General features: G+C 41.4%; 1 protein-coding gene across 1 annotated transcript in view; it reads left to right on the top strand.

The window, feature by feature from the left end:
* Window positions 1-2785: 2785 nt before the first annotated feature.
* The window catches only part of PACRG (parkin coregulated), a 255319-nt gene continuing 244359 nt past the window's right edge, over window positions 2786-13745 (top strand). Inside the window, exon 1 of the mRNA XM_075708150.1 lies at window positions 2786-2974. Within this exon, the coding sequence (XP_075564265.1) occupies window positions 2822-2974 (153 nt within the window). The 5' untranslated portion in view covers window positions 2786-2821. The remainder of the gene's footprint in view (window positions 2975-13745) is intronic.

Raw genomic sequence — 13745 nt, 5'->3', positions numbered from 1 at the left:
AGTTTCGCCATGGTATTCCTAGCTCATAAGTGTTTAGAGGAGACTTTTCAGAAAGTAGGAAATTGGACTAGGTCTCTACATCATGCACTTTGAAGACAATTCTTGTATTTTTGGGGGGGTTGGGGTGGTTGTCACTTTTTTTTCCCCCCACTGAAATAACAGGTTGCTGCTTAAATCATTTAAAGTCGCAACTCATGTAAAGCTGTGTTTATAAATTTGCAACTAATTGAGATGTACATTTCATAATCAGTATTCACAAACATTTCTGTCTGCCACAGCAAAAATAAAATTGTAATTCCTCAGTCATATAAACATTACCTTCATGTGCAGTAAGTAAACATTTAGATTTCAGTATGAGGTCTAGAGGCATCAACTCTGTAACCACATGGGCAGTCCCTTATGTACAGTCAACTTACTTTTCTAAAGCATTCAAAAACAAACACACACTGCAGTTCTGTAAACACATGTATTTTATATGCTATAGGAAGACATCAAATCAGCAGAGGAGATAACATTACAAGATGAAAGACATTAGAATACCTGACCCTCTGCACTTTCCTTAAGCCAAGCCTTTAATTTAAAATATTCTCTGCTATGTAAGAAAAAAAGAATAGTCCAAATGACAAGAAAACCCAGTACATAAGGTCCCACAACAAGGAAGAGAGTATTTGCATAAATATTTATACAGACTGAAAATACCATATAAATAACTGCTTTTAACTTTCTCCTTAGCTTTTGCAAAGCTGAAAGAAAAAGAACATTACCCAAATACTTGAGTTCATATACTGCTAAGAAAAAATTATGTCTAATTAGAAGACCCAGAGGATTCTTGGACACTTTTGAGATGTTCAATTTAAAAACAATAAATATTTTGACAACAAACTGCATGCTTTTCAACTTGATCAGGTCTTATGTAGACAGCAGCTGACACCTACACTGAAGATGAAACAGCAAGCCTCAGGAAGGCAGGGAATTGTTAAAATACAAGTGTATCTACTACATTTTATAGCTTTTGACTAATTCACAAGATTGAGAAAGTGAAAGCAAGTGAAATGTGTAATGAGAGGCAAGGACTACAAAACAGATCCTGTAATTTGTGGGACTCCCCAGGTATGGATTCATCTGACAAATAACAGAAGAAAACCCACTGCTGAAACAACCGATTCACATCATAGCAGCATTACATGGCTACAGAAGCCAACTCAAGGACCAAATGGCCAAACTCCCAACACGATTAGGCCTCAGTTGCTTCTTTTTCACATCAGCGCCAGCAAACACCGTGCCAGACCAGTAACGCATATATGCACCGGGCAAGGCCAAAAAGACTCACGAATCACACAAACCTTGCCCAACAATATTTACAATCGATATACTGAGGGGAAATAAAAAGTTATTTTAAAATGAGCGCAACGACAAGCCCTGAGCAGGCCGTCGGTGGGTCAACCCCCGCCAGAAGGGTAAAGAAGGAGAGAATTGGCCCCTCGGCGCTTTGACCTGCGAGCCCTCCGCACGGCCCCGCCAAGGGCACGAAGCGCTTTAACCAGAGGCGCGCTAACGCAGGCGAGCGGGCGGCCAGGCCACAGCCCGGCCGGCTCCCCCTGCTCCTGCTCCGGCCCGGCCCCCCTGGAAGCGCGGCCACCGCGCAGCGCCGCCTCGTCCCCGCGGGCACCCGACACCACCCGCAGCGGGGTCCGAGGCAGCAGGGGAGGCGGCGCGGGCGGGCGCGTCTACGGGGACTGAGGGGGACCGAGGGGGGACGGAGCCAGCCCACGCCGCCCCCCGGGGCCGACGCGCCTGTGGCGGCAGCAGAGGGACGGGCAGGAAAGGGCGGATCCGCATCCGGGCTCGTTCCCTCCCCGACGCGCTCACTCACCTATCATGGCGGCGGCAGCGGCGGGGGGGGGGAGGGGAGGGGAGGGAAGAAGGGGGGCGGCGCGCGCGCGCGCCCCCGTGCCGGCGGCACCCGCCGCTCGAGCGCTCCCCTGCAGCCCTGAGCGCCGCGCGACGGCGGGCCGACAGGCGCGAGCGGCGTGGGGGGGGGGCGGCCGGCGGCGGAGAGCGCATGCGCCTGGGGGCGGTGCGCGGGGCCCTCTGGGTAATGTAGTTCTCGCCGCCGCGCCTCTCCCAGCTCTCCTCACGTGACCGCCTTCCCCCTTCCCCCCCCCCCCCCCCCCCGTTAATTACTCTCTTTGTTAATTTTTTTCGGTCGGGGCGGCGCCTTCTCGGTTTCCGTGTAGCTGCCGGCGGGGGGCGGGGCGGGGGGGGTAGGGGTGTTGCCGTGGGGGGCTCTCCTTGGTTAACCTGGCGCTTCCCCCGCGCACGTGACCTCCGCCGGCAAGGCGGCGGGCTGTTGACGCGTTGCCTAGAGACGGGCGCGAGGCCTTAGAGACGCGTGCCGGCGGCGGCCAGTGCCCGCCCCGCCCCCGAGGGAGCCGGGCCGGGGGCGCCGGGGGTGAGGCCGGGCGAGAGCCGGCGGGGTGGGCGACCGGCAGGCGGGGTGGGGAAGGCCCCGGGGTGGGGATCAGAAGAGCGGGGGACGGTGACGGGCTGGGGACGGAGGAGCGGGAGCGGTGGTGGAGCGGCGGGACGAGGTGGGAGGCAGAAGGGGGCGGGGGGGGAGCGAGGGACGAGGCGCGGGCGAGCAGGCCTGGCAGGGGCAGGGGAGGCGCGGGAGGGGTGTGCGTGGGGGTGTCGCTGGTCGGGAAGGGGACAGAGGCAGACCTACTGCGTTTTCCAAGTTACTGGGGGCGGGGCGTTGATGTTTGTTTGTTTTTTCCAGTCTGTGTTTTGCTTCTTGTCCGTCGAGGCCGCTGGTGGGGAGATGGTAGTGGAGGAAGCGGGCTCAAGCCCCTTAAAGCCTGTAGGTGACAGGTGCCCCCAGCAGCTGCAGGAGCCACTGGGGCACGTGAAGAAAGGCAAGCAGCAGCAGGTCTCCGACGGATTCACTGTTAAAGCCATGATGAAAAACACTGTGGTATGTTTGCTGCTAGTATAGAGGTGATGTTAATTACTTTCACGCGTCCAGGAAGCATAGCGAGTTAGAGCTGGGGATAAAGCGCGTCAGGAAGGTGTGTGAGTTGCTAAAACTTTATCTGGATTTTGCTGGTTGCTGAAATTACCTTCAGGCTTTACAGAAGTATTATCAGAAGGTAACTGTTGGTGCCTCTGGAAATTGTGATGCTTCACCTCCAAGCGTATTGCTTCGGTGCCACAATTTTTCTGTATTGTTTTGCGTTGGCAGTGTACGTTCCATTAAACTGTCAGCATGCAGAATTGTGTGCAAGGCTTACTATTTCGCATTTAGGAAAATGTAATCAAATGATACTGTAGTATTATTTGAAAGTGTTTTCATATACTGGCACAGTGTGATATAGATTTGATGTGAACGTCACATAGGATGTCAAAGATCTGGAAAATACATTCATTTTTAAAATAAGCTTGAAAAATAATAAAAAGCTATAGGTCATAAAAGGTATAGGAGAATACTAAACTGGAAACAAACATTAGTTCTCCATCTCATAGTCCAATGACAAAGAGGAGCAGATCCAGCAAGCTTCACTTTCGGTAACAGTCCCAATTCCTAACAAGTTTAGAGGTATGTGAGTGAAAATACTAGGATAAAGGCCTTTCAAATTGCTTTATACTGTTTTTTTGGTCTACTTCTGTCAGGTTTTAGGCATTAAAAAAGCTTCAGCTAGTACAGAATGCAAATGTTCAACATGTAAGTAGATGAGCTAATGTGAGCACACATCTGTGCTTAAACTCCTGAATTGTATTTTTTTTGGACACAATTCAAGATGTTAGTAAAGTCTTGTGTTCTCAGGGTTTTTTTAATTCTATATATTCTTCTGACAACAGTTATAAAATACATTATTTCCCTTGTTTTGCTGAAACAGTCTTCCTGGAGCAGTGTCTCTGGACTTTTTATCTGTAAGAGCATCCTCTTAAAAACACCAACAAGTCAATCTTTAAACAAATTTTAAATGGAGTAGAAATTGTGTACATTAAAGACTTTCTCCTTTTATTAATAAAACTAAAACATGCTTCACCGTAGTGGGAAGAATACAAGGTGAAAACAATCAAGAAACCCCTTTGTTTTAAAGATTGGTTGGTTGGTTGGTTTTTAATTCTAGAGATATGTGGAATAGACTATAACACTTCAGCAAGTTTAAGGATTAATTTTTAAAACATGTTTCCTCTTCTCTGGACAAAATTAAAGTCATGGATATTTGCACATATTTGTTTACACCTTGATATTGAAAGGACGGTTGATTTAATCTAGAAGAATCAGCAGTTTCAGTGGAGTTTGAGAAATATATATTTAATTTAAAAAAGAGCTTTGACTTGTGAATATAAGTAGTTTAATCAAAATTTAAGTTTTCTTTTAAATATTTGTAGAGTTTTAATTTTTATGGCTGCAATTCTAACTTCCTAAACATTAGCAGAATGTTAAATCATGTGGTACTGTCATTAAGCAACAGCAAACAGGTAAATCTGCTGCCTTTGGAGCTACTCATTGAATCATAGAAATGACGGGGGTTTTGGCATGGATCTCTGGAGATCATCGAACCCAACTTCCCATTTGAAGTGGGCCTGTCGCTAGCACTAGATCAGGTCAGTTATAGGTTTCCCTAGCTAAGCTGTGAAACCCTCCAGCATCAGAGATTCCCTCACCTCTCCGGGCAACCTGTTTCGTGGCTGCCCTGCCTGCCCTTCCGGCACCCTGTCAGAGGTAGGGCTAATAGTGTTCTGACCCACTCCACAGGTCCTACTCATAACTGGGTAGGAAGCAGTCGTGGAAGATCCATAGTGCCAGGGCTGTATTTTGCAAAAGCTCTGAGTGAGGACAGGCAGCCACTGGAATCGTTTCTCAGGGACCAGTGTGCAAAAAATCAGGATAGAGTAAGGAATATCTCACTGCCACTCTGTCTGTGTGGAAGTGGGTCTCCTTTTTCTCTTTTCCAACAACTGGTTAAATGGAGCTTCAGATTTATTAAGTACTCACTTGTCAAAGGTTGACATCATCGATGAAGTTCTTGTGGAAGGCTTAGGAGTTGACTGGAGGGTTGAAAGCACAGCAGGCAAATATAGTTAAGACATGGTAATTCTTTTTGTTAACAGCATGACAAGGCACAGGGTTGTCAGCAAAGTGTTCAGCATCTCCAGGTTGAACAACTAGGTACAGATTAATAGCCTTTGGTGCAAGCATGCAGTGAGTCTTAAACTCTTAGCATAGAGTTTAACAGATTACCATTATGCATATATGACTGTAAACATTGTAGTAAAAGTTCATAATTCTTTGATGTTGCTTGTGCAAAGACCGTTTTACTAAGCCATTTTTCATGAAGGTTGCTGGATATAGTTGTCTTCCCAAGTCAGCTTTCATAGCCAGTAGTAAGTACCGAAATTAAGGACATACAATATTCGAGACTTTTCTCAGCTCTGTCTAAATCTAAAATTTACTTAGTGAAATACATTACTTAATAAATATTCACCAAAAAATTGTTCCTGAACTGAAGAAAGTGTTTTGTTTTATGTTATTCTAAAACTGTAAATTCATATAGCAGTTTAGATTAAGAGCAAGATCTAATAAAGGTCTTCTACACTAACAAGCTAGATACTGTGACATTTACATTTTAATTGTTTTGTCCTCCAAGTGGAATCAAGAATGCCATGTTATGTGCTCATCCTTCACATGTACTGTATGGATAGAATTAGGACTATAATTAAAAATTAATATAGAGACTAGCAAGTAGAAAAGTGTCTGTGCATGAATGTGGACAGCAGGAAGATACCGCTATTCACTTCTGATCCTCTCCAAATGGTTATTTTTCCTATTTTCTGCAACTGTACATGAGAGAATAAAGTGTTAGTGCCTCCCTTTTCTGTAATGAACTGGTGGTAAAAGCACTTTTTCAAGGAGAGAATTCATTTTATTACTTAAAGGGAACTGTAGAAAGGGAATTCCAGTCTATCTCCCAACTTTTAAAACATTCTTAACCAACAAGTTACAAGATTACTGAGGTGAAAAAGATCACAGAGGGAAAAGTCTCCACATGTCCTTTCAAAGTGCTGTTACTGTGCTGCAAAGAGTTAGGATTCAGAGGGCTAGAAAGTGACAAGGTAGGAAACTCACTAGGCGATATATTTTAGTGCATACATCATTCATGCAGGAGTTTCGGATGTTTTTTTGGAATTTTATGTCCATCATTGCTTGCTAGAAGAGATCTGATGTTTTTGGAGTAGAATTGGAACTTAAGACATCCCCCCAAGTGCTGAGCTAATAAAGCTATGAAAGGATGTTCTTTTTCTTTCTGTTTTTCCTAAACCTTAAATTCCTTACTACAAAATGGCAGTGCTTCAACAGGAAAGGAATTTATCTTTCCTCTACAGGTCCTCCTTTAGTAACACTGTTGCCAGGTAAGTTGAAATATCCTTCTGCAGCATATGAATTTGAACTCCTCTGGCCAGAGTACTGAATTTGGATTTTCTTCGTGGCTTCGTGTGTGAACTAGTAGGTTTTATATAGAAAATATCACTATTTCATCCGTGTTCCACGAAAGCAGTCAGAAACTGCTACTAGTAATGGGCCACATCCATCCTGTGTGTAAGGGATAAAGTGAGAATGCCTACTAGATGGCCTTAGAAGAGGAGTGATGCTAAGAATTGTTTTGTTCCTGGATTTCAAAAATCAAAGCAAAGCTATTCAACCTGGGAGAGTCTTAGTTACGTGCAGAACCACAGCTCCCATCTCCTAAAAGAAGTGTAATTGCTTATAAGCAGAAAAAAAGGTTATCTAGATTGCAGTTCTGGATTTTCATCCCTCTGTTCCTTGTTTAGGAGTCTGCAGTCTGTATGTATTGGAATGAGTTCTCAGTCTTTATTGTTTAAACTCCTCTTTGAAGCCATTATCAGTAATGCGTGTTGTGAAAAACTTTCTTACCCTTTACCCTATCAAAGGGTAATTATCAAAATAACTGATAGCAAGGGTTTCATTTTAACCATAGAGATAATGTGATTTGTTTACATTCTGAAACTTGTCATTTGATATTCTATTTATATACATCCATGTTGTATAACTAAAACTATTTTTTGTTATTTACCTTATAGCAGTAACAGTTTCTGATCTGGTTTTAAGGACATAGGAAAGCATTATTTACAAGAAAAAAGCTTTACCTTTCTTATAATAGCCAATTCATTGCAAAAGGCAGTATGTTTTGGGGCAAGTAGATGTCAAGTTAAAGGAATATTTTGATAAATATTTATTGGGCAGTAGTATGTCCATCTTGGAGGAACTGCTCCAGTTTAACAATAGCAATTTTGTAGATTCTATGAGTATACTTTAGCGAACACTGCAAGTCAATTTAAACTGTCAGTGCTCTGGAAGGCAGTCCTATCTTCCTGTTTCAGGCTGTTTATTACTGCTGCCCCCTATTTTGCCCCCATTTGTACAATGTTGGCCGATCAGGAAACTGATCCTGCTGAAAAATACTCCAGCCTGTTTAAGCTAACAGTGTCAAACTGCAGTCTTTGGGAAACAGACAAAGGAAGCTTCTGCTACCACCAGGCTCCTCTGTCCTGCCCTCCTCCCTGTCCTGACCACATGCTTCCATCTCCCCTTTTGCATTTACATTGGTGTTTCTTGCAACTACGAGGAGGTTGGATCCGCTCTAACAGCTGTTAACAGCAGCAAGGAGGCAGCGAAACAGGAATATGTTGTCAGCACAAGCTGTGTGGGTAGGAATATCCCTCTTGGCAACATCGCAGTCTTAATTCATTTAAAACCAATTACAAAACTGAGTTCTAGCAGAGTAATTCCACAAGCATTTAAAGCAGCATCAACTTGCACCACAATTGGAAGGTGTGGTTTTCATCCCTGGACATTTAGTCTTTGCGCAATATAAACTTTTGCAAGGCCATGCAGTGAACTAGACTGGTTAAACCTAGGTGAAAGCAGCTCGGCATTTTTTTCACAGCAGTGCAGGCTTGACACACAGTTCAGTAACAGTGTAAGCTAACAGAAGTTGTGGCTGCCACAGCCCTGCCTGCTTCTGCTGGGTATTTGTACCTCTTCCTTTGTGCCAGTGCCCACAGTAATGCAACTGAATTGATGAGGCACTTCAGTTGCATTAGATCCAAACATGAAAAGCTTCAACGCAAGGAGGTTTTTATTTCCCCTCATAAAGTTATGTTTCTTTCCAATTCCATGCTTGTTTTAACTGTAATGACCACATTGATAGTATAATGTAAAAGCAGAATACACAGGAAAAATACTAATGCTTAAGACCATGATGTATTCTAAAAGCCTGTATTTCATATTACGTTTTCCAGCTATAACTTACACAGCTTAATAGTACTGCTCTTGTTATTTTAAAAGACTTAAAATCAGTGCTTAATTTTTGCAAATGTGGGGAACGTTGATATTGTTCATAGTTGCAGTGCTAAGATGATAAGATTTGTTTAATATCCTCAAGCATGAAGAAATAATGCTGTTTCATTTATGAAAATCTGTTACACATTTGAATCTCCAGTAAATCTTTTTTTTATAATTCAGTCATATGACTTAAAACAGAGAAGTAAATTACCAGTTAGACTCCATTTCATGGTTTTGATTGACATTTCTTGTTGTCTTAGATCACTTTATTCAATTCATGATATTTTACGTAGAAAAAGACCTTAGAAGGTTTTAAATATCATTCCTAGAGCAGGTAAATGTAATTTGATTTTAAAACATTAAGACAGTGATGTTTCAAGACTCCTCTACTAATCAGGGTTTTATGAACTAATGAATAAAATATTCTGACTGGAGACAATTACTGAGATGGTTGTCAAATTCTGTCAATGCTGGCATTGGAATTAAACTATTTTAAAGTTTGCAAACTGAAGCTAATAAAAAAGAGCAAATGTCAGATTAAATTGTTTCAACTATATGAGAGAAAAGGTCTTACGTGTTTACAGTTTTCATACAAGTTAAAATCCTGCAGTGCTCTGAGTATGTGGGCATCTTTGTCTGGTGTTTCACTGACTGAAGTGGACGTTTTTCAGTTTCATATCTCTGACTGCATGAATTCAGAAAAAAGTATTTGGAAATAGTTACTAGTCTCAGAACAAGATTTTAAGCAGCCAATTGCAGAGTAGGGAATATCTAAAGTCAGCATTTCCCACATGCAGCTGGGCACGCCTCTACAGCTAGCCAATAGAAAATGTGAAAGAGATCAGTTAGAAAGCATCTGCCATACACCTTTCTTAGCACCCAGACTCCAGAACAGTTTCCAGAGAACATATGTACATACTCTATCTTTCAACTTGATGTCATTCATTCCAGCTAAGAAAAATCTTGGCCTCTGCGTAGGCTTCAGCCTTTATCTTAGTCTTCTCCCTGTTAGTTGACTGGGGATGCTATAGGATACCTGGAGTGAGTGCAGTGAACAGCCATCAAGACAGTGTTCTGGAGCACGTGTTCCATGAGGAGAGGCTGAGGGAACAGTAATTTTTCCAGCCTAGAGAAAGCTACCAGGGTACCTAATGGTATTGGGTTCTAACAGACCTAATGGCCCAATAGCTCTGAGAAGGCTGTCAGGAAGACAGAGCCAATCCGTTCACTCTAGTGAGTGATGGGAGGACGGAAGATGTGAGCTGAAATGAGGTGTTCAGGATGGCGAAAAGCTTTTTCACCATGAGGATAGTCAAGCAGTGCATCAGGCTTGCCAGAGTTGTGCAGTCTCCTTGGAGGTTTTCAGGACCCAAATGGAAAAAGCCCTGAGCAACTTGGTCTGATCTCAGTGATAATCTTGCTTGGAGAAGGAGGTTGGACTGTAGTCTTCCTGAGGTCCTTTCCAACCTGAGTTTTCCCACGACTCTGCATCTTCTTCCATAAGAGTGTGGTTTGTGGCCGCTCCATGGCTCTGCTACTACTAAGGTCAGACAAATTAGTGATGATTAAGTGACTCTCGAAATGGGGGAAGAAAAAGGAAAAAAGCATTTGAGAGTTTTTGCTTTAATAGCTTTGCTGCTTTTCTGAAGATGTGATGTGAAGGGGGTAATAAATACTACAACTGAGAAGATATTTTATTCTTCTGATAAGTCCATCTGCCTCCTGACCTTCAGAAAAACTATGTAACACCGCATTGTTCCGGTTATAATAGTGAACTACATGATAAACCTAAGGTTACTACCTAAGGTAGCAGCAACATGTGCTTATCAGCTGAGAACCCTACTGCAGCTAATTCTTATACGGTCTGCTCCAACAAGTATGTAGCAAGTACTGCTGCCAAGTGTGCAGTGAATGCTGCAAGGAATGGAAGCAGCAGGCCGTGTCTGTAGCTGTCAACCTCTGGATGCTGTCCCTTGTGTCACAGTCTCCTCTTGTCACTGCTATAACTTAAATGACATTGGAAGCTTTAAGTGGGTGAAGGAGGCAGGAGAGGTAGCATAGTGTCATTTGCACTAGAGAAAGTAGTGGGAGAACACTGGCGAAACAGGAGAGGAACTAAATGTCACTCCCCAAAGTGAGGACCTGGGTCATCACTAATGCAATATGATTTTTGCCATGGCTTTGCTCCCCAAACTTATGCACTGGGTGCTGAAGCCATTATTGCCTTGTTGCAGACAGAGAGGGCTGGAGTCCATAGCAGGGAAATGGAAATTTTCTTTTTTTTCGTATCTGATACTTCCAGTTAAGATATATGCCTGGTCTATGTTTAACTGAAACAATCTGGTAAGGCTTTGAAGGGATCAGGGAGGTTTTGTTTTTTTCATGAAGTTTTCTTAACCATTCTGAAATGACAATTACTTCAAAGCCAAAAAATAGTAGCAAATAATACTGTTGGCACGTTTATAACATTTCTAGACAATGTGATAGAAAAAATGCTGTGAAAGACCGAGTGGTTCCTTGCAGCAACAGTTGATTCCTTGATATACTTGACATTCATATAAGCATATATGGCATAGCTTTTCATTTTGATAGCATAGTTACATAATTTTTGCTGGAAAATTTACTGCTCTCTGATAACTGCCTTTCTTAGATAAAATACATGTCAGATAAGATGAAGTTGTAAAGGTCCAGTATGTGGTCACATTGTGCTGAAGGCTGCATTATGGAAGTCTTGTGTTTAATAGTTACACTCTGACTCTGTGGGTACATTACAAATATTGTGCTTATTATAGTTGCAAATTTTGGCCTCTGATGGGTTTAAGCAGAGGGGATGTATGTAACTAAAGGGATTGCTTCTGAGAGCAATGTAATTCAAGAGTCAGATAGACCTTCAGTAGAGCTTCAGTTGGGCCTCTTACCTGACAAAGCAGGATTCTGATTAGATAATAAAACCTGCCTGAATTATAATAAGATTGTAAACACATAATTTAGCTTTTCATACATTTGTGTTGATATTTGTTATTGTATATTTAACAGTTTGCATGCTTGCTTGCAAACTTCAAATCTGGCTTTGAAAGCAAGATTTTTCTTTTTAAAAAAAATTACTCTTCATCCATGTTTTTGTAAAGGATGATGTCAAGATCTTGACAGCAAGAGTGAATACAGATTTGTTTTCAGTTTCATAACAGAAGTATGTGCATAGCATGTCATGCCTTAATTGAAAGCTAATATCATTAGCCTGCTTAGGATCAGATTAGCCTTTTTTTTTTTTTGTGAAAGAAGACTTTTTATCACTTGTCTAGAGTAAACAATTGTATACTGCAGTAAGTACAAAAGTTCTGCACAACGTGTGACAATGTTAAAACATTGTAAAATACACTGTAGAAATGAGTGTGGAATGAAAACTCTTGAATGCCTTGAAGCAAGCATGGAATACTGTTGAGTTCCTGTGTAACAACCATTTGGAGGAAGAACAGGTCTTTAAACTTATGTTTTGATGCCTGTTTCGTTAGTCATAAGCATACTACTGACTTTTTTTTTTTTGTGGTTGGTAGGCAATACATAGTATTCTGCACAAAAACTGATGTAAATCCAAATCAAAGGTTACAATATTTTCTTGCCTGTCTTGTGTGCTTAAGACATCCATTAGTTTTGCCATTATCACATGAACTTCTTTATTATAATGTTTGTCTTGCTGTGCATCTCATTATTATGATATGAAAGGAAGAACTACTGCTGCATAAGTTGCTTGGACTTACCCATGTGTTCTTGAAAATATCTGTAGGTATTAAGTCTTCTGAAGTTTAGCAGATCTTCCATTCTTTCAGTAATTGGTCAGATAGGATTTCTTTGCTGTTATTTCCATGTAAGATTTGTCTTATGACAGCTGTATTATTAAGCCTATGTTTAACTGAATGATATACATAGTTTTTTAAAATTTAAGGGAGTGAGTGTGCAAGGCCCCATGCAAGGAGGATCCCTGCAAGAGAGTGAGTGTGCAAGGACCTGTGCAAGGCTGGGAGCATGCAAGGGCTCTTGCGAAGCCGGTGCACGCCGCCATGCATGCTCCCACTCCCATGCGCACCCACGAGCGCAGCTGCTGCAGCCCCCTTTTTATAATAATATTTTAGAGGTGTTCTAAAAAATCCAAAGGCTTTGAATTAGTTTCTTTTTATTGTAAGTGTTATTGCATGAACTTAGGGGACATACTTTATGATCCAACTTTTCTGTTTCAAGACTAATCATTGTATACTTATTTAGAAAAGACTGGTAGTCCACATTTAAATCTGTAGAAAAAATAAATTATGCCCTGGCTTTTCTTACTATCTTATTGCTAATGATTTAACATGACATTAGTGTTCTATATTGGAAATCTTCTTAGCTAAAACTCTTTAGGCAAATGTGCATGCATACTTTAGTGACATTGTCAGCCAGAATTTGATAAACCTTTTTTTTTTTCCCACAGAAGTTGAAAACATACATTCTTACTTCCCAAAGCAGGTCTATTGACCTCTCTCTTTCTACACTCTTACCTACTGCTCCATGCTCACTTTTTCTCTGACTTTCTTTACTTATCCTCCAGATGTGCCCTTTTTTTTCATATCAGTGGATTTCTCTTGCAATGATGTTCAACAGGTGTTTTTTGAGGGGGTGGCAGTTCCACATGGCTAGAAACCTTTTAGAGGATGTATAAAGCTTCTGCCCAGACTGTATTAGAATACCCTTGATAGTAATGTTTACTGTAAAAGAATTTCAAAGGAATGAGCTCATTATACTTTTAAATCGCAGCTTTGTAAGTTATGACTGAAAAAGTATTTTTCACAGGAAGTGTACGTGTATTAACTGATTTTTTTACATCTTTTATACAGTGTTTTACTAACTCATCTCATGCCCTTCTAATTTGTCTGTCCTTCATTTGTTTTGTCAGGTTTTAGAGTAGTAGTTTAAGGTCAGAGGAACAATTAATACAATTTGATTTGATCTCCTGCATAATATAGCCTATCAAATTCACAAAGTGATTTCTGCATGAAATGTGTAACTTCTAGTTGATCTAGAAGATAAGTTCTTTTTAGAAAGTAATACAACTGGAAGGTAATGGTGGTGAGAGAGTCCATTATATCTGTAAATTATGCTAATGCTTAACTTAACCAGTGCAACACCACTAGAAATTTGTAGTTCATACCTATATATAATTACCACAAAATAGTCAAATTTCACTGTGTAAATATTTTAGAGTTAGACAACCACTTACAGGTAGATAATATCTTTTAAAAAGATTTCTACTTAAAACCCATTTATGTCATGATTATTTTGTGAGCTTCTAGTATGCCTTTGGACATATTTAACATGTATTACGATATTATTATTCAGG

The sequence above is a fragment of the Pelecanus crispus genome, chromosome 3 (genome assembly GCF_030463565.1).
Source record: "Pelecanus crispus isolate bPelCri1 chromosome 3, bPelCri1.pri, whole genome shotgun sequence".
In the NCBI taxonomy this organism is placed as follows: Eukaryota; Metazoa; Chordata; class Aves; order Pelecaniformes; family Pelecanidae; genus Pelecanus; species Pelecanus crispus.
This window is presented reverse-complemented; position numbering and strand designations above follow the sequence as displayed.